Source organism: Cyanistes caeruleus, chromosome 2, assembly GCF_971803275.1.
Source record: "Cyanistes caeruleus chromosome 2, bCyaCae1.hap1.1, whole genome shotgun sequence".
NCBI classification, from domain to species: domain Eukaryota; kingdom Metazoa; phylum Chordata; class Aves; order Passeriformes; family Paridae; genus Cyanistes; species Cyanistes caeruleus.
This window is the reverse complement of record NC_141702.1, coordinates 83713374-83735536: the sequence shown is the minus strand read 5'-3', so window position 1 is coordinate 83735536 and position 22163 is coordinate 83713374. Positions and strand designations below refer to the sequence as shown.

At 36.2% G+C, this 22163-nt stretch overlaps 1 protein-coding gene across 22 annotated transcripts in view; it reads left to right on the top strand.

Moving 5' to 3' along the window:
• BTBD9 (BTB domain containing 9) overlaps positions 1–22163 on the top strand; it is a 160649-nt gene that overhangs the window by 102993 nt on the left and 35493 nt on the right. For 9 of the 22 annotated variants that reach the window (XM_086878351.1, XM_023924410.2, XM_086878352.1 and 6 more), the window contains 2 exons: positions 8332–8410; positions 13216–17365. In XM_086878351.1, coding sequence (XP_086734477.1) covers positions 8332–8410; positions 13216–13320 — 184 coding nt within the window. In that variant the 3' untranslated portion in view covers positions 13321–17365. Of the gene's footprint in view, positions 1–706; positions 1066–8331; positions 8411–13215; positions 17366–20535; positions 20693–22163 lie in introns of those variants that run through there. The other 13 variants (XM_086878350.1, XM_086878343.1, XM_086878344.1 and 10 more) reach the window with 4 other exon arrangements.

The following is a 22163-nucleotide window of genomic DNA, read 5'->3' as shown; positions in this document are numbered from 1 at the left end:
CTATTATGTAGCAAACACTGCAACAGGTGACTTAGTATTTATTATTATTCTCATATTTATTCTAGACTCTTGTAATATTTATATGAATCATTTTTATTACCTCTGTTAGTACTTAAAGTCCTTTTTGGCTGTTTGGTGTTTTTTTGCCAAGATGCATAATTAGGTGAGTTTTGCTCTCCATCTCCAAGACCAACAGATAAAAAGTTGTTACTTCCGGCTTGTACCTTCCTTGCATCTTTAGGAGTCCCATGTTTGATAGGCCACCTTTTGAGAAAGTGCTGTCATGGTTACAGCATGGGATGGAAACTCAGTTTTAGTTAAGGTAGACTAGTGGTAGAATTTATCTTAATTTACTTCAATTTATAAACCAAAACATTTATAACCTTTGATTCCTAACAATATTTTCTTTCTTGTGCTTTGTCTTCCCCCCTCAGTAGCTTGGGAGGCTGGATGGCAAGGGGTTGGCCAAGCCAGCTACTCAATCTGACATTTTTATATGTCTGTTTTTCTGAATTCTTTTGTTAAATTACAGCTGTAACAGGGGAAGGGAGTATTACTTCATTGTTTAGTACTGTTATGGTAGAAAACATGGGTTTTATAGGCAATTTATAAGGTAGCTATAGACCTTTTTTATAGCAAAGAGTATCTGTATAACAATTACTTTTATAGCATTTATGGTGTGTGTGCTTCTGTGTTTATTTTATAGGTATTCCACAAGAGAGGCTAGCATTAACAAAGCAGGGGGTGCAACATCACACAGAGCATACTGTGATACTCCTCCAATCTCAGTAAGCTTGCTTATCTGTGCACACAGTTTTTTTATTTGGCAGCATCACATGCTGGTTACAATCTACCTTTTTCCTATCAGTACAGCCATCAGACTAATATCTAGAAAAAGGATGCAATTTTTCTTTCATTGTCTTGTTACCTACTTTTACAAATTCCATTAAAAAATGCATTGCCACAGTTGAAAAATTTGACATCTAAATAAGCTATGAAGTGTTTCATCATTCACTGTAGAATAAGGCATACGTAGACAAATATTAAAAAGCAAAATGGAGTTTACATTTGCTTCCCAGTCTGCTTTGCTTTTATATTCATGGAGTGAGGAACAGCAAAATGCAAGATATATGCCTTCTTGGAAAATGAGGAGACATGACGTTGTCAGGAAGATTAATCCACAAACAGCAGAGGTTTATGCCAAAAAAGGAGACAGAGGAGTCCTTTTACTTTATTCAAATAAAGGGAGAGGCCATGGGGCATTCCCCTGGGATCTTTCAGACTTTTGGAGGACGAAGCCTCCTTTTTATCCTGATTTCCTGACTGCATTTCACTCTCTTTTTCCCCGTTGACTGAGGTACTTGAGAGGTACATACTTCCCAGAATGTCTGATTCCTAAGATTCCCCTCTAACATATAAACCTCCCTCTTAAGTTTTAATTCTTATGGAATTTATGGTGTTTCCCCATTGTCTCTTTTTATCTTTCAATATCAAATTTCATTTATCAGCAAACATACAGTATTTTTGTAAAGGCAAATATCTTTTTTCCACTCATCATTCAGTGGAATCCTTCCCACTGTTTCTTTTATCTCTCAGTGCTGGTTTATTTACCAGCAGACCCACAGCTTGTTTGTAAAGACAAATCCATCATTCTTCTCAATGTGCACATTGAAAATGTACGTGCTTAGCCTGAAGCAAGCCTTGATATGAATATGATATGGTTATTACAGCTTGATGAATGTTAGTTATGTGTAACAGCTTTCTCTTTTGTCTGACATCTTTGGCCTGAACTGAGTTTCAGCTCTGATCAGTGCTGCTTTGGTAAGCCCAGTGTGGTAGAATTCTGTAGTGCCACTGGCTCATTAGAAAACCTGAAAAAAAAATTGTTGGGGGGTTGGGTTTCTTTCTTTTGTACTTACGGAATTTTTTCCCCCATAAGTTGCTAGGAAGCTAACTATTGAGTACTTATGGGTGCTTAAGAAAAACAGAGGAATGGCCAAACTCAGGAGATGGGGGAGGGCATACTTGGAGATTTGGACAGGAAAAAAAAAAAAAAAAATAAGGGCTGAGCAGCTGCTAGGGCTCTCGCTTTGGGTTTTGGAGGAGGACGGGCAAGGTGTTGCGTACTGTGAAAAGAATTCACTGTCACCGCCGGAGCCCAGTCGTGTACTGCCTCGCCCTTTCTGTGGCACTGCTCCGAGCTTTTGCGGCACTGTAGCCCCGCCACCCTCCTGCCTGCCGAGACCTCCCGTGGTTCCAGCTACAGCTCCACAGCTTCTGATATATCTGATACACCCTGGGATTTTTGCTCATTCCTGCCGGCCCAGCTTGCTGTTTCCGTAAGTCCTGCTGGAACACCGGGATCGACTGCCCCAGTGGGGTTTGTGCAGCAAAGCCTCTCTCCCATCCTTTTCCCCCGTGCTGGCCAAGCGCCAGGAGAATCACCGCACCTGCCCTGTCCCCTGGGAGCACCAGCGCCCCTGCTGGCCCGAAACTGCACTGAGAGGAAAGAGCCTGCAGCCGAGAAGTGTCACTGGGTTGCTGGTTCTGTTAATGCCGTAGTTGTTGTTTGTATTATTATACATACTGGTAAAGAACTGTTATTCCTATCCCCGTATATTTTCCTGAGAGCCAGTTAACTTCAAAATTATAATAATTTGGAGGGGGGTGGTTTACATTTTTTCATTTCAAGGGATGTTTCTGCCTTCCTTAGCAGACACCCGTCTTTCAAACCAAGAGAAATATAAACTTCCACTTCTTTATTAACTTGTTTTTTTCTGGAAGAGAGGGAAATAATGAGGAAGAATCACTATTTATGTTCTTTATGTGTAATACATCTTTAGAAAGATAGCAGGTTTTCTTAGAAATAACTAGGAAAATATTCCAAAATATGCTGAAAAAAACCGATTATATTTTATAGCAGGTGAATTGCTATTTTGGAGCTATAGTTTAAGGAATAGCAAGACATTATTTTAATTCATCTGGACATCAGAATTTCTTGCATTCTTCTTGCAATAGCCTAATAAGGAAAAAGACAAGAAGAAATATTTAAGTGGGGTGGATTCTAGTGGTCTTTTTCCTTCGTATGCATGGAGTATGGTGAAGAGATTGTGAGGTGCACAAAGCCATCGGGTTTTCAGCTGTTGCTGTTGGAGAGGTGAAAATTCTTGGGCCAAGAGTCTGTTTATATGTTTAAACAGAGAAAGTGATTTTCATTGCAAGGAGCTCTGAGAGAGGCAGAGTCAGAGAATAAGAGAGCAAAAGATAATTACCTAAATTATGTTCAGGCTATTATAGAAGACGAATATAGTTAAAATGTAATTAAATATGACAGCCTCACAGGATGCAAGCATGGCTTTGGAATGCTAATCATCAATTACCGTGTCTCCTTAGGGGAGTCAGGCAGAACAAGAGAGTTAGAAGTCATGTGGCTGAGGTGAGATGTAGAGTGTTAAATGCTTGTATGACTGTAACAAGGCTAATTTCTTTTTTAAAATGGAGCTGCTAGCCAAACAACTTGGAGTGCTGCATTTCAGCTTGAGGATCCTGGTATAAATCTGAGTAGGCTGCTAGTCCCAGGTCTTCTCTTCGAGATGGAAACCTCATCTTGATGCAGTGATTATTTCTGTTGTGAAAGCAATGACCAGAAATGCTGCAGACTGAGCCAGCTAATCTAAAACAAATCAACCAGCAAGACAGGTGTCAAAGCATAAAAAATATCAACACTGCCTGAATATTTAATAAAGCTAAGTCCTGAAAAAAATATTTGTTATAGGGCCATTAATAAGGTGTACAGAGACATAAAAAGTCCAAAAGACAGCAATGTCATTTTATGAGAGAAGTAAATTCTGACAGCTTCTTTATGATTGGGTCCTAGGTAAAGACAGTAAAAGTATTCCAGCCATTTGAAAGATTTGTTTGTTTGGCATATGGGGAGTAAAGGTGAAGAAATGCTATCCATAACACAGGACTATCTAATCCCAGACTTAAAATGGAGTGCTTTTGATCTGGTTTAATGCTGCTGTTCCTGCTATAGAGTGACTTACGTGTGAATCAATGTGAGAGCAATGTATAAAGTTTGGAGCAAATTTTTGTAAAGAGCATCAAAAGTAATTTTGAGAATTGAAAGAGAAGTTTGTGTGAGGAAAGTGTAAAGTAAGCACATATGCATGCATGGCAGGACTAGATAAATTACATGATTACAAAACAATTTGCAAAATAGAATTTCTGCAGAGAAACTGAAATTATTAAAATAGTGCCATCAGAGATAACTAGTAGTAAAAAAAGAAGGTTAAAAAAGAAATGTGAGGATTACCTATGATGTCTTTAATTGAGGAATACCACTGAAAAATTGTTATGGCTCTATACATTAATAGAATTCTAAGTGAATTTGTTATATCAGCAAAAAATACAAAAAAGAGGTCAGATACGCCTTGATAATGTTCTGTCAGTAATCTCTTTTCTCATAGGGGTATAGTTCCATGCATAAATTATATCTTTGCTGCGTAATTATATTTATACTGTAGAGGTATTGCCTTGCATATATCGACATTTTCAAATATACTGTTGCTGTCAAATCCATGTGTCTTTCTAGTGAAAATTTTCATTGCTTATTTTAAAAATTATTCTTTCCAAATCCATTTGGCTTGTTTTCTATTTTGTTTTTCTCCTTCTTTCTAAGAAAATAAAATGAGACACCTAATTTTCTCATTATGCAATCAAGTATTAATTCTCTAGTGGCAATATTCTTGATTTTTAATAACTCTTCTACAAATTGTCTGTATTTTTGACTTTCATTTTCCAATGAGAAAGGAATAAAATTTATACATACCTGTTATAAATGAGTAGCCAAATTGATTAACAAAAAAAGAATTTATTAAAACAATACAATTGCGAAAAGCAACCATAAGCAAAAATCAGTTCAGCACTGTGCTGGGCAAACAGCCCCAGTTGAGACAGGGAGGGGCTTTCTAGCACTGCTTTACCATGCTTCACAAACTGCAACAGTCCCAAGGTGCTTTTTATGTTTTCAGGTTTTTTGGGGGTCTCTTGGAATGCACTTCTTGCAGACAAATATTCATGCTATTTTGGGTGTATATGTTGAAATCTGGTTGTGTTTCTTGGAAATACACTTGTGCATACGAATATTCATGAGTTATAATCTTATTGGACAGAGGTTTCTTGGAAATATGCTCCTTGCAGACGCATATGCATGTTGGCCTTGCTGCATATCACTATAATCTCTTCAGAGAAGGTTTCCTGGAAATATGCTAGGATTCTTATCAGACAAGATTAAAACTTTAGCATGAATTTATTTATGCTATGTATTACAATACCGAAATAGTAGATATTCTTAGGACTGAATTTACTGAAAGTGCTATCGTACCCTCAAGATTTAATTTTTTTTTCCATTATATTTTAATATTATTAAAGGAGTAATTATAATCCAATCTTAATAATAGCATTGTAGCAGAAAGTAAGGACTTGCAATGCAGTGGGAAATGAACATAGGAACTGCCTGGAGGAGTTGATCTGGAAGTATGTCATCAAAACAATCTTCAGAGACCTTTTTCTCAATCTCTCGTACTATCTTTTGTGCTCTTGAGCTGAATTCCCAAATAGATGCATCAGCTTCCCTAGTATCACATCATAGGACAGACAGTGGCATTTATTGCCACGCTTGGAAATTCTGCACTGAGCTTTTGCAGTATGTGTCTGATCAGTGCTCAGAAAGTAGAAATAAATACAGATTCACATTCTATTCTATGGCCTCTAATTAACGTTTTTTCTTACCATAGAACATAAATTCTACATTAGTGTGTAGGGAGGCACAGGCTCTTAATACCTGCTTTGAGATTTTAAACTCTCTTATTTAGTGCAGCTTTAAATTTTTCCAAATCACTGGAATCACTTTACATCCTTGTTCTCCTTGTATAAAGTTTGTGTGTGTAAATGTCAAAGCATATGCATAATGCAAACTATGGCAATGCTTTGTTATGAGAAGTAGTGCTATGATTATCTCTTTGTCCCAGCCTCTCATGTTTGGGAATTTGTAGTTCAAGGTAACAAGTTCTGTTTGCCCTTGGAGATTGACTGACTGTACTAGTGTAATGTTAGAAGGGATCTCAAGAAGAATAAATCCCCTGTTTAGGGGGGAAACGTTTAAATCATAACAATCTTTCAGGTCTTGAAACAATCAACAAAATGGTCTGTTCCCATTTTATATTTTATTTAGAGCATAAAGAAACAACCTGAACTTTAAAACAGAGGTATAGCTACATAAGGGATATAAATAAACCATAACATTCGGTAGATAACTGCCTACGTCTGAAGCCTGCCACAGACCATACATTTCTGTTGTCATGAATGACTCTAATTATACCCATTACCTCATGGAGTAAGAGCAGTAAACTACTTGAAATTAAGATTTGATTCAGTTTGTAAACTTCTTTAAACAAATATAACCAGACAGCAGTGATAAAAGTAACAGCCAACTAAATTAAGCCAGAAATGTTATGTTTGTGAAAAAAGGATAAGAGTAAAATCAAATGTTGGACAAATAGTCAGCAACCAAGCTGTTCATACTTCCAGGCTTTGGGGTAGTCTGCTGGTAGTGAGTGGTCTTCTGTTCCAGCTTTTATTTGGTCCCACTTTTCTTGCATGAACACTTCTGACAGTATTCAGAACCCATTCTGGAAAACTATCCAGCTTTTATCCATAGACCTAACTTCATTTTATTTCTGAAGCCTTCTGTGATAGAGTCTAGTTTGGCTGAGAAGTTAAATTCTGGAATTTTTTTTTCATGTTTTATGAATAGAAAATAATTTAAGTTTTAATGTGTTAAGTACTAAACTAGTGGAAAACTGGTGTCCAACTGACATAAATGAAAGGGCCAGGAGACCTTCTGCTCCTATTAATAAGCCTTTATTAGAACTGGGACCAGAGGTGGGGGGCTCGGGCTGCGCGCCACCGCCGCTGCTCCCCGTGGTCAACGTCGAGGAGGAGGATCACGCAGGCCTGTCGTCACCCACTGTCGGCAGGACTGGAGCTTCTGTCCTCGCTGGGATCGCCCGGAGGCTCTGTCTCAGGCTAGAACGTCTGGGGATGTCTTCCCTCTCAAGTCCTGCCCAGGTTATGGTGACCAGCTTGCGGGACTGAGATTGGTGCACCCAGTCTCCCCAGGTCCCCGCTGCCTCCACAGTGTGGTCCTCCAGATGTTTCTCGAGGGTTTGTCCAGAGCTGTCTCCACTCCCAGGTGGTAATATGACTTTAATATGCACCCGTGTGCAAGTCTTTATGGGAATGCGGAAGTTCATCCTGGGCAGCAGCGGCCAAACCACCCGACGGGTTGGGAGGGAGTAAGGAATTGGGGTACAAATGTAAAGATAAAACAAGAACTTCTTGACAATGAACTCTTTTGGGACTTACAGCACCAAAACCCCTTAACAAGAATATATAATTTGAACATCAGGATTTTTATTTATAACACAACTAAAACCTCTAGTTCCTGGTATTGTTTTTATTTGTTGTGTTTTATTGTGAGCACAAAGTTATGGTGTCCTTTTCTTGCTGTGTATTAAGTTGCTTGAGGTGTTGTACTTCACTCAGGTGAGTATGAGTGAGGAACAAAGATTGTGCTGGTCCCAATGTACCTGTAGTGTTCTCAGTCTAGCCTTAAAATTATACACGAGCTCCGGAAGAGTGGTCTGTTTTCCTAATTGCCACTGTGTGAGGATGGGGAAGTGCTCACAACCTGAACTACAAATAATGCTTTGTGACATTTGTAACTTTCTGGAAGGACCATGGCCCACACAAAGAAAGCTTTGCTCCTCTTGCTCTACTGCTCCACTTAGTGTGAAAAGTTGGAGGTTTTAAGTGGTTTGGTTTGGTTTGGGTTTTTTTTTCCTACAGTTGTAATTTTCTTTAACCAAGCTCTGGTGATTCCTTGTGAGAAGTTAATAGGAGGATGCATTTACTTTTATATATCTGACCTTTTGTTTATCTGATACAGTCAATATTAATCAAGGATTTTAGACTTTGATCCAGGCCTTTTTTCTTTGAACATTTTCTTAACTTTCAGCAATAGTATGATTGTTGTCCATGCATACAAATTATAGTGATATAAGGTATGTATGAAATTGCAACAGCAGAATCAAGACACTTAAAAATGAGCAAGCAGTGTTGGAAATTCAGGCAATTAAAAGTGTTTCTCCATTTGCCCTGTTAAGTGATAATAGTACATACTGTCACTTGAATGCATTGTGTATGTTTTATTGCAGGCTTTTGTGGTTGTGTTCGATATTTGTATATCTTTCTGAATTTTCTTTGTAGATCTTGGCAAACAATCACTTTCGATAAACAACCTGCATCTTTCATCAGAATAGTTGGAACTCGCAACACAGCTAATGAGGTAAGGAACTTCTAAGAAACTGTATGTTCTTTCATGAATGTACAGCAGCACAGTTTTTCATATCTTGCAGTGAAATTGATAAAGCTTTCTCAAATGTACATACTTCATCTTTTTGCTCTGGCATTCTAGCAAAACACTTGAACAGTGTTATTATCTGTTCCTCGTTTTGACATTTCCACACTGCCATCAAATACTCCTATTGGGTTTGGTTTTAAATTAATCCTTATTTTAATGAAAAATTAAAATACCAATTTAGTGCACTAGAGAAAGGTGTATGGTCTCTGATATATTTTAGATTTATCACCTGTATATTATCCTTTTAATTAATAAAACATTAAAAAATCTCATTATTCATAAGAAAATATTATTAATTTTCATACCTACTATATCAATTGACTAATAGTAGCCAAACCAAGAGATTTTTTTCATTTATACAGAAAAAAATATTTTATCCTAGCCCATCAAGTGCAATATCATCCCATCTTTGTTTACTTGTGCTTCTCTATTTTGTAATCATTGTGTATTATCTCAGATGAAGTCCAGATTTTACTCTTGACTTCAATATAACTTTTCATAATATGTGAATTTAAGAGTATATGTATGTCTTTGTGAGATTAGGACCTAATGTGATGACATCATGAGGCACCAAAACCCACTGTTTATGTGTATAGACCTACCTGTCTGTATCCTGCACAGGCAGCTCAACACCAAACATGGTACTTTAATGCTTTACACTGAGCTTGGGGTAGCACTATTACATTTGGATTAATTAGAATTTGATAGCTCCAGAAGTGACGTTTTCTGATAGTATTTAGCATTTGGGGCTGCTGGTTCCTAAGCACTGGGAGCATCATTCAGTGGCATTGTCTGTGCCCAGTTGTAGTGCAACTACAAACAAAACTGGCAAACAAAAGCAGCACCACCATATCAACATCTCAGCCAGCTGCTGGAAAGTAGCTGATCAACCAACAGAACTGTGAATACAAATTTTTATCTTGTGTTTCTGAGCAGTGTCTCCCATCATGTGTACAGCCTTAATCACTGAGCCCTTAGAATTAGTGTCAGAAGCTACCTATGGGGTAGTACATGTGTGAAGAAGGCTTCTTCCACAACTGATCAGTATTGACAGTCTTGTTTCCTCTCGTGCCAGTGTTTGTAAATTCCTATCTCTTTCATAAAAAAGAACGAGGTGCATTGCATAAACTTAGCAAACCAGGAAACATTGCTTTCAATTTTGAATTCTTAAAGGTAGCTTAAAGCCTTGGAGGGCAATGACCTTTTAGCCATAATTCTAATTTCAAATTGGTTACTATTTCCAAGGAATTTAATATCCTGTGTAATTACTTATATAGAGCACTGCACAACTATAGTGAAGATGAGTATGGACAGAGATGAATACAGCTATTCATGTAGTGTCTCAGTTGAATTATAAACACATGCTATTCTCCTTTGTCTTTTCCTCTTTTGTCTGTAAAATCTGCATCCAACACTAATTTGCTTTTTATTTTTTTAATTATTTCTTCTAACACCTGTAGAGGAGGAACATCTTTGGTGTGCACGTATTACTAAATTACTTTTATATTATATAAATTAATTTTATATTATATAAATTAAACAGAGGGTCTGTGACATCTTGTCATAGATTTTAATTTTCCGAAGAAAGCAGCAAGATATTTTTCATATTTGCAATTTAAATAGTAACAGTGTAACCAAAGTCTTGGTTTGTTCTATAGTCTTGATAGTCTCTTCAGCAAGAATACAAGCAGTATCCAGAATTACTTGCCCACAGCTGGTTGTACAGTATGTCAAACCATTTTCATTTTAAATAAAATATACAGAATATTCAGCAGCATATTCTTATCAAGGAGTGTTACTGTAATAGGTGCAAAATACTCCTTACTTGTTCTACCAACACATACCTTTGAACTTTGAAACACAATCTGTGCATCCCAAAGGGAGGAGTTATTTTTGGAATTTAAAAGAAAAGCCATCAAATGTCTCCATTTTGTGAATTTTCTAATCTTTAAACTCATCTTTTCCTAACCATATTTTCCAAGTTTTGAAAGACATGATGTTCACAAATTTTTTTACCTGGAGTTGGAATAGTTTTTGGTATATTAGAACATGATGGAAGTATCACTTTCTGTTTTCTTGAGCTTACAGACATCCTAATTTTGTAGAGAAAATAATTATTTTTCCTTGTCATCATTCATTTGTCAGACAGGTCACCAGACACTTTATGTAAGTTTTCTCTTGTTACTCTTCTCCAGTATTACTGACCTGGAAAGGACACCTTGTTGCTGATGTGAGAGCTTTATCTTACAAATTACTGGGCCAGTGTATTTGTACTTGGCCCTCCTACTTTGTGTGTCCAACCTCTCTTAAAATATCTGTGAGAATTAGAACATGATGTGGCTCACAGGATGATCCTGATTTGTCATCTTTTTCTTTTGAGAGAAGCACATGAAAGATTGTATGTTTTAGTGATACTGTGGAAATGCTTAATTCTGATATTGGATGAAGCAGCTGGGCTCAACTTCTCTCGGGCTTAGGCTTCTCTCACACACTGTATTCTTTATATGCTGAGGTGGCAGAGTAATAGAGAATAATGTTCCAAATTCACAGGCTTGTCAATGTGCTACATGTTTTGACCATTAAGAATTTAATATGAAACAATCAGTGAAATTTAAAGTTCCGATTTAAGAATTGTGTACTTCTGACTTTGTAGACTAGTATTAGCTAAATTTCAAGGCTATCCACACTATGCTTAAAAAAGCTGTATCGATATGTAAAGTGAGGTTTTAAATGAGAAACATTATTATGGTGGGATACAGTATAAATACAGAAACTTCTGGATTAGAGACCTCCATCACATTCTGTGCTTCCTTTCAAGGAAAGCAGCATCTTACAGAGGTGCACTATGAGAGAATGTTCATTTCTGCAAGGCATTATCCTGAAAAGTGCAGCTGGAAAAATTGCAATAGCTTCTTATTACAAATAAGGTGTTACTTTAAAAACATGGAAGTGATATGAGTACAAAAGGGACTTCTCTAGAAGTGTAGATAAATACAAAAATTGGCTTCTTCAGAATTGTTGTAGATGGAGAGAATACATGCCAGTATGGGAATTAGTCCAGCTTTAGGGAAAAACAGAAGAAATGCACAGGAAAACCATTCTGTGCATGTGTCTACACGTGGGTGGTGGTGCAGATTTGTAATCTGTTCATATGTGTATATGTAAAGGCATAGCAATACATTTTTATGTGAGCATGTGTATAAATAGAAATAGAAGCACATATTGTAAAGTATTTGCATGGAAAAGTTGCACTGAGGGGCACAAGAAAATACAATATGGATTAAAAAAAACCAAGCACTGACTGAGGATTTTTTTTTATTCATTTTATGTATGCTGTCACAATTTGAATTAGCTAGCAACATCCTCAGAAAAGACCTGGGGCTACTGCAGACATGTCAGTGCAGATGTCTGCTCAATGTTCACTTGAGCAGGGATGGTCAAAAAGAATAATAGGATTTTTAGGTTGTATTGAAGAAAAGATAAAAAACATTGTATTCTGTAGTCTTGTATGAATATGTGTATTATTATTAATAATAATAAATATAGTAATAAATATAATAATATAATAATAATGATAATGATGATGATAATGATGATGATAATAATAATAATAATAATAATAATAATAATAATAATAATAATAGCAGCAATAATGTGTAGTATATCTATGTCTTGTGTATATTTGATTTTGCCAATATTGATTTGAAAGGGTCTGGGAAAGTGCAGTGAAGATTATAAGAGATTACCTTTGTTTGTGAGAAGAGCTTTAAAGACATGACTAATAGAAGATATCATAAAAGTATACGAAGTTAAGACAGTACATTTAAAATTCAGGATTTAATATTCATCAAGCTTTTACTTTTAAACTACAATGCATGGGAAAATAGCTCATTTAAAGCAATGTAAGAAAATATTTATGTTTAGTATGTGGCAATGTTGTGCAATTCATAACGAAATCATTTGGAAAGAGGTTTTGTAACAATTTTAAAGAGTTCCTCCCCCTTCTCCTCCCAGGCTCTTCAAGAACAAGTAGAAGTAAATAAATTAGAAAATAAATGGGAAAAAATGCTTAAGCACACAGTCCTCTTAATCTGTGAGACAATCACCTGTACACTGGTCCCAGGTATTGTTTGAATCCCCAGAAAATTATCACTATTTCAAATGGAATATTTCACCTGATGAAGCAGCAGCCACCTTGGACACTCTGAATGCCTTTCTACATACTCCAGGACATGTCTGGAGAGCTGCCATTGTTATTACAGCAGAGGGCAATCTTAAAATAGAATCATGTTGGTAATGATTTAAATTTCATTTCTAGGGTGCATGAACATTCAGCCTCTTCAGGAAGTGATTAGATCATAAAATATGTTTAAGCCAATTAATATAATTGTTGTTATTATCCAATAGCATGTAGTAGGTATTTCTGCTAGCTGGTGAAGAAAAAAAAAAATTAAAAATCCCTATCTGCTTTGAAACCATCTTTCTGATTTTTTGTGCCATATGTAAAGGTTGGTATAATTTAAAAGCCTTCTCTTGCTCCAGTGTTGTCCCTGTCTAATGTTTGTTGCCCATACGTAAATGTTTTTGACCTCATGGTGAAACATTCTCTTTTGACTTTGTTACTGATCTGGCCTGCAGACTTCCATATAGACTTCCATGTAGACTTCATCTTACTTTGATCATGCTTTTGCAAATTGTTTTGCTTTATATTCATTTTTTGTTCTCTCCAGGTGTTTCACTGTGTACATTTTGAGTGCCCAGCACAAAACAGTACCCACAAGGACGAGAGTAGTAAGGAAGTAGCAGCAACAGAGGTGGAGACTGGTGGACAGTAGCTTGTTTCTTTTCCTGTTGGAGGTGCAAGCACCTGGTTCCCTGCATTCCCCTCCTGGATCCACCTCACATCCTGATGTTCATCAACGATAAAGTAGGTTGAAAGGGAGCTTTTGCAGCCCCACTGACATTCTGCAAAATTATTCAGAACCTTCTTGTGCTGGCACCTTTTCTTTCTTTGTGAATGAAGGGGACCATGTCTGAAAGTTTTAAGTACTGAAATGCAAAAGGCTTATTCCCAAGGACATGAAGAGACTATTTCACTCTTACTTGATATGTTCAAATCAGGATGGTCTCCAAGGGGGGAGAAAATAGGTCTTCAATCTTCATCAAGTACCCCACTAACACCCTACCTCTAATCTAACCAAGGCAAGGGAAAAAGGAAGGAAATAAAAGGCAGAGCTACAAATCTAAAATTATTCAAGCAGAATGGAAAACATACAAAATAAGTATTTGTTCCCTGGGGGCTTTTATTAGCAAAAAAAAAAAGTTTATGGAACACAACAGTCCAAAATATATTTTATTTTTTAGGTGATTCTCCATTCATATTACCTTGTAACTAGTAATCTGTTTTCTAAATCATTTTGATTCTGTATTCCACTTAATTTCTTATTTTTGGCTATAGAAAATGTTGTACAGTAGATTAAGGAAGTATCAGACATGTTTACCTGCTGAGATGCAAATTCTCTCATTCATCAATGGGATGACAAGAAAAGTGTTCATGATATCAACAAACTAATTAATGTATCTGTATTAATATTGACCTTAGTTGACTTTTCAGAGTATAAAATTGTAATTTCCTACATTCAAAAGGAAGTTTCTAAATCAAACACCTGTCTTGCAGAAAATTGTATTTTTTCACTCTTGGAGATGATTATTTAAATTTTGTCTGCCTAAGACAACTTGCAACAGAACATCAAAAATGTTCAGTTTAGAAAAGTGAAACTCCATCTGGTCACTGACAAACAGTAGTTCAAATTCCAAAAGAAGAATTCACAGATAATTTACATTTTTCCAATAAGAGTTGTTTTACAATCCGGAGCTAAAAATTCAAAGACTGTCTATGCATTATCATTTCTCATGATCTTCATAAAATGTGATGCTTCTTCACCACATTGTAAAAGATCTGGTTCTTAATTTACAGTCACATAATTTGTTATCCATCTGTAATGTCTGGATTACACTGCCTGCTACTTCACTTATTCTATTTTCACACTGATGATGATGTAGTCTTTTACTCTCCAGATCTACATGACTTTTAGGAAGAACTCCATGTCAGTCTTTCAGTATGGAATAAAGAGATATTGTATTAAGACAAATGCTGATGTAATTGGCAAAATTGATTAGGATGCTTCTTACTCCTCACAAAGTATATTATATTGGAAATGTCAGCAAACCAGTTTTATGAACTTGGAATTTCCTGTGGTGATAAATAACCTTGTCAGAAGAAAACAAAGCTAGTGCAGGATAAGTACGGTTTTCCTTTACATAACCACAATGACAAAATGAGTTATATCAACATAGCAAATTGTATGTTAATTTATCACACTACTTAATTTGAAATAATTTTCCTGTTGGATACTGGTTGTGCTAAACCCAAGAAGAAATATAATCAGTGGTAGCAATGAATCAGAGGATATTTAAAATAAGAGAAGCATCCCTTTTCTTTAAAATGAAATTGATTAGGCTTTATCGATAATATTATAGTTTTTTTCATTGCCAAATTAGTTTTGTTCTGACATTTGCATACAGTTCCCTCCCTTCCCACTGCCATATTCTGACTTGTGAATGTCTGTTGGTGAAGATGGTTGCCCACTGTTCTGTATAAAGGTTGTAATTCATGTGCCACAGCTGCCTTAGACAGTGCAGAGTTCTAAGGCACGATTCTGCTTGTGCCAGCCACTTCCCCCTAGTCTGCTGGGCTGATTACCTTATGGCTTAACAGCCTTTGGAACATGGAAAAATTAAGACCATCTATTGAGGACACCACTGTAATGGTTATGTATAAGTCAAAAAAGCTGTATTTTTTTTCCCTTTAAAAGCAGGAAAACTTCTTCAGTTGCAATCCATGCTGGAACTGCTGAGATGCCTAGAGCATATCTTGCTTTTGGTAGATAAGTCCTTGCATGGCAGTGGTGGTATTTCTTTGCAGTTCCATCAAACAAGTCTGCTTTTCTCAAACTGTGGGTAAGCAAAGGGCATAACTTCCTAGCTGTTACTATTTAGTAGCCACCCTTGTAGAGAATGTAAAAAAAACTAAAATAAAAAAGGTTGTGCCATCTGTTCTGAGCCTAGGCTCTCAGAGAAAGAATGGAATTTTTCCATCTCTAATCTTTGATGTGCACCATTAATTTTTATGATACAAGTAAGTCCTGTAGACTATAACCTATCAAACATCTCTTTGATCTTGTCTCATAACTCACTGTGGAACAGAAATGTCTCTTTATTTCCCATGATATTCACTCTCTCCCAAAAATCTGGATGAACATATCTGAGATTCCCAAAGCAAAAACTCTTGAGGTTCTACAGAGCCTTCAGTTTCCCACCCCCATAAAACAATATAAAGAAAAACCAACTTTGCATTGTCCCTTCATGCAATTTTTTGTATTGAACTTCTCAGTCACAATGGCCTTCTCAGAGTCTTTATTTTATTTAGAGTTGCTCTGAGAACCTGTCATCAAGGTCAGTCCAGTGAGCTTCCAGGCTTTTAAGGCAAGGCCTGCCACAAGCCCTTTTCACTTTCAACCTTTACCCTCTTTATTTAAAGATACAATGTTTACAGAGAGCTGAACTCCACTGGGCCTTCCAATATTGCCCACCAACAAACACCCCTAATACCTGTATTGCCTAGAAGAGGTCTCTTGTCTTAAACATTGTGTCAGCAATGTATTAGTGACAAAGGAGGATACAACGCAGAACTGATTTGTGGTTTTGTGTGCATATTCTCATTCTTTCTAATTATTGTCAGTATTTATTGACTCCCAAGTTTAGATGAAACTTCCTCTGAAGTTTTGTGGAGTTTTTCTTCCCTTTTCTTTTTTATCTTGGCTTTTTCTTTCAGTGAAAGTAAGTTGTACTGTTATGGTGTAGAATCAAGGTTTATCAAAGTGATGAAATGCTGTAATTATTCAGAACTGTGTAATCAGTCTTATCCTATTTAGAAAAAGGTTATTGCAGAACTGACCAGGTACTCGTTGCTTTCTTATCAGAAACTAAAAAATAGATCTGTTGTTTGAGTTTTGAATAATGGAAATATCTGTACTGACAATATTGAGCCATTGATTCTATTTGGTACTTCAGTATCTTTAAATTCCCCAGGTCTCCTTTTCTCAATTTTACTTCCATAGGTTGAATTCAGGCTGAGACTTAACTCATATGGAGCTCAACAAAGTTATTTCTAAAATATTTTTATTTATTTACTTTTTCCAAATGAAAATAAAAGGGATTTTTATTCACAGAAGGTATTATCTGAGGAAATACATTTTTGAAGTGAGCAAACATTGTGCAGCTTACAATTTTTCAAGATACTTTTCAAGCCATTTCCAATCAGCTTTAAAACGAGTTTAAATGGCTGTTAAATGGAATCACAATGAGAGAAGGTGTAATGCAAGTCTTATGTAATAAAAGACAATACAGAGGAGAAATCACTAATTTTGTTAGAATAAGAACTCTTCATTGCAGTTTCCTTCCTTCAGAGCTCCATTTATTTCTTCTTTTCTCCATGAAAATCAGTTTTTCTTATTCATTATGACTATTTATGTAAGAGCTCAGTGCTTTTCAGCATTGCTGAAAAATTCAGTTTAATGTATCTTCATCTTTACTAATGACATCAGAGAATTTTCAGTACCTGACTTGATGAGAGTTGGTTTCCATGAAAGAAAGCAAAAGAAGTCTGTAATTGTTTCAGTCTAATTAAATTTTCAGTACAAAAATTAGATGACAAAATTAATGCCTTTCTTGTCTGATTGTTGTGTCATCATAGTTCTGGTTATAAAGTGATGCCTACTCAGAGATGCTTAATAAAGTATTAGAACTTTGATTTCATAAGCTATAGATTGCATATCTCTATGAAAATACTAATTAGTTTATATTTTGACAGGGGTTAGTCTACTGTCAAATAAACGAATGTATTGGTTATTTTGTTGTTGTGGCTAGATTAGTAAGCAAATGATAGAGGCAGTAAGAGTTAATATATCCAAGAAAAAACAATTAGGCTTGTGCATCATCGTATTCAGTTGCCAGAGGACTAAACTATGCTTCAAAAATAATTATTGATCACAGAGGATGCTTGAGGCCTGGGTTCCATCCCCATTTCTCAGTTAATGGTTCTATTTAGGTTAGAATCATTAGTTCTCTCTGAACTGATTGTTGTTGTCAGTTGTACTAGTTAACTCATATATATGTGGAAGCTCCACAAATGTTTGTTCAGGATACAGAAGCTAAAGGTCCTGAGTCAAGTTTTAGGACTGCTTAAATACTCATATAGATATACATATATTTATATATATATATGTGTGTGTGTGTATACATATACATATAAGTAAATATATACGTGTGTATATATATATATGTATATATATATATATACACACGTATATATATCTGTGTATGTGTGTATATATGTGCATTAAATCGACGTAGTAGGTAATTATTTAGCTTACATTTAGAATATGTTCTAAAGCTCCAAAATTTAAAAAAAAAAATAAATCTGTGCAGGCAGATGTGAAATGCTGCTGTTGTGGTATGGCAGGATGCTGGTTGCTTTTGAAGTGCAAATGTCTAAGAAAGGTACAGGCAGACCAGTCCAAAGTTTTTGTTCAGTTGTTAAATATTGGCAATTTGGCTGTAGTGAGGTGTACACAATATAGAGCAAGTTAAATGCTCATCTCAAACATGGGTGCAGTCTGAGGAACACAGATATTCCTCCTAGCTACCTTGTCTGCCGTGGCTTGTAGTATTTACAGAGAAAACCTTCATTGGACTTCTGTTACCTGCTGAAAAAAACCCCTGCAGTCTTTTTGGCCCTTGTCAAGCTTTTATTTCAAAGCTTTGGATGAGTTAATGACAAAGTGTGGAATCTGGGTCTGTGTTTGAATGTTTACATGAAAAGGTTTAAAATCACTCTGCAACTTTCTTTAGATTAAGAAAGCCCAATTAAAAAGTGCAGCGTAGTATGAGGAAACTACAGGTATCTGTCATATGCCCATGTACTGACTGCCTGTGCAACCACATACCCATCTTATCATGCTGCATGTGTTTAATTACTCCAATATGTCCAGGTGGTGGAAGTAAAGAATGAGCTCCATATACTCATTATCCATTTTCACACAGCCAGTCATTAGATAAGTACTTCTTATACTGTTTCTTGCAGGCCTAATACAATAATAGTAAGTCAGTGTTCTAAAAAAATCATAATAGATTCCTTACATGAACGTAATGGAATTGAAGTTCCAATTACTAAATATTCGAATGAGTGGTAGCATCACCCTGCACAGGTGTACATATGCCATCTCATTGTCTCTTACTACTTTAGGCCCTGGGCTATCACAGAGGAGGAGAGCTGCACTATTGGTACAAGGAACTCTTATTCATCCTTTTTGTACTTATCATCATGGCACATCTATTCTCTTCGTGCAGCTGCTCAATTAAAACAAGTTTCTCATCATTTTCAGAATTGTCCTTTGACTCCTGGAATCTGCCAGATGCATATTAACCACTTCAGTTAATTATATTAAGTGGTCTGAAAAATTTACAAAATTAACATAGGATGGTCTTTAACACCAAATTCTTTGTGTCTAAAAAGTACCAGTTAAGTCCTGAAATACCAAGTTGCAAAAAGAGTAGTTTGGGGGAAAGAAAGACTGGTATGGAATTACGTGGTTGCATCTATGCATGTGTAGCAATGGAAATGTATTTGTTAAGCAAATTGAGTGACTGTTTGCAAAGATGTGTTTCTATACAGCCTATTTTTTGTTAAAAAATGGAATTTTGTTAAGGAATCTATCATTCATCTGAGTGCTAAAAGAGAACATAGGAAGTGAGGCTTTAGTAGTTTTTATGGCAAGAGCAACACAAAGATAAAATTCTTCCAGTCTGAGCTAGTTCTGTTTGGCCCCAATCTTTCCAGCTCTTCCTTTTTCCTACATGCTTTCCCCAACCTGCTTGTTACTCCTTTTCTTTTCCTCCCTACATAGCATCATATTGCTGTTGCTGGGGTGTTCCCTATAATTTTCCTCTGTATTATGATGTATTAAGGAATTATTAAATTTTTTTTTTTTATTTTTTACCTCTATATCTTGTGTTGACTAAAATATCATCATCCCCTTTAATTCACATCAGATTCTAAAGATAACTACCACTAGGCTGTCAAATGCTAGTGAGCAACATTTGAATTTGGCTTTCTATGGATGTGTGAAATACTAGTCCTTTTGAACCTTATACTTCCATGATCTGATTACAGTCTGTTACCCTTAAGAGGAAAATAAGTAAGAAATTTATTGTTGACTTAGGAAGTAGGTCAGGTTTTACACTGGCTTACATAACTTAAGTTTAAATATAAATTTGAAGTATTTCTTTCTCACCGTGGTACACCAAATGTATGCTCAACTTGCTAGTTGTCCATTGTCTAAGGCATTAATTGTACATAAGTGTTCTTTCCTAAGTAAACTGCATCATCAAGAGTGAGCCTTGAAAGAATTCGTAACTTTTCAGTGTCCCTGTGTGAAGGTATTTCAGCTGTCCAGGGATCTGAACATCACACTGACCACATGGACTCATTTTGTGAAGTACAGCATTACTTCACAATTTGGACCCCCTGTCTATTAACCTTATCCAGTCTCTTGTAAAATGTTCTTTCATTTTTGCTTTTCTCAATTTCACTACTGTCTTTGGTTTTCTTTTTTAAGTGAGTGTTAATGTTCAGAGCCAGGCTAAATAGAAGTTTAGCTTTTAGTGAACTTTTCCACTTATTCTCTGTTAGTGGCTCCTCTTTCTTGACAGACAGTAATTTAAATCCACTTTACACTATGTTACCATCCCTTTCTCTGCAGCAATTATAATTGTATCTTGAAATTTTTGTGTATTAAATCCCTTTCCTTCTTTCTCATAGAGTGGTTCTAAACTACCTCAGACTTTGTTGTGAACAGGTAAAAGTTTCGGCTAGAGTTTTTAGCCTTTATCGTAATCTTTGAATGTTCTTTATGTATATGTGTATGTAGCAAAACCAGCCTGCCAGATCCTGACTGCATTTTCAGGAATACTGTCCCAAGCGAGACATGTAATTGGGATGAATTCACAGCCACACCGGCTGTTCAGGCTCTCGCTGATACCTCTATCAAGAAAAGCTTTTCAGGAGGGCAACTTCTGGTATGGAAAGTGCTTCGGCTTTCTCTTTGAAGGGACATGATGATGCCTGCACTAGATGACTTCCACCTCTCCATTATCATGACAAGCATTATAAAACTGCATCATCAGGCCTCCATCCCTGGCTCCAGGATACATGCTGTTGCACTGGACTGTGTTCATCATATGAGAACAAACCCCACATGATGGTGTGTTCTCATGACCTTGGTGTCATTTTATACTGCAGCAGATGTGCATTACCAACCCTTTGGGCTATAATTAGGTTTCAGGTAAAAATGGTGGTTGCAGATTGTGCTGCAATTGGTAACTTTGGGAATTGTCTGGTTTCATAAGTTATCCATTGAACAACCCGACAAACCTTTTTAGTGTTAATTTTCTTTTCACCAGCAGACATGTATATCATCAAACAAGCATTTTTTTGTAACATGGAATTTTTTATGAGCATCCAGAAAAAGAAGCATCCCAATTATTTTCTTAGTAGCAATGTGTGTATTTGTAATGAAAGTTTTAGAATTATTAAACTGCTGAAAGCTATTTTGTGCATGCTCTGGAATTGTGTGAACAATTTGTATTAATAGCTGATAAGCAGAGAGCTGTGGCAAACAAGGAAGGCTGGCTGTGGATTTTGCAGTTTCAAAGAGCAGCAGAGTGCCAGAATGGATGCAGGACCAGACTGCTCAAAGCAAATCATAAAGTGAAACTGTTGTGCTTTGTATTTATTTCTTTGGGGATTCTTCTTCAAAGTATTTAACTTGACAGGAAAATATAGAGTATATTTAAAATAGTAACAATTAGAAATACACCTTTTCAAGAATGAGAGAGGTGTGATTTGAAAAATAAAGTGATCTTTTGTGCTTAACTGCTTGTCTGTAGTTTTCTTAACATAATGTTAGAACCTGTCTGATCCTGCTTACATATTGCATGTGTGAATAGAAGACTTTGGGCAGACCTGTACTGATTTCTCATCACAGCAAGGAAGTTAATAACCTCATCATTGATATATTAACTCATAACGACACAGTCTTAATATCAGCATAGAAAATGGTGGTGATTTTCACTGTGACTTCGAGGTCACTGGGCATCCTCAAAGCTACTGCAAATGTTTGGACCAACAGATGCCGGGTGTTTCTACCAGGATGTGCTGCTACACTCTCTGGATGAAGTGTATGAATGGGTATTTCAATATATTTCACAAAAAAAGTGGACAAATGTTGCTATATATTAGGAACGGTGAGAAGCACAACACTGACTCCCTTAGCTGCATTGTCCAAGAGAGCAAAGTTTATTATTCTTGATCTTCTTTTATAGACAGGTTTGAGAAGGTCCAAGAGGTAAAACTCTTATTGGTCATCACACATCACCATCATTGGTTAAGTGGAGCACCACTCCTTGACTGTTTCCTAAACAACACCTACGAAGATTGTTGTCCTTTACCAAGGATTTGTTTGGATTCTTTCTCATGCTTTCCCAGGTCAGAGTGAGA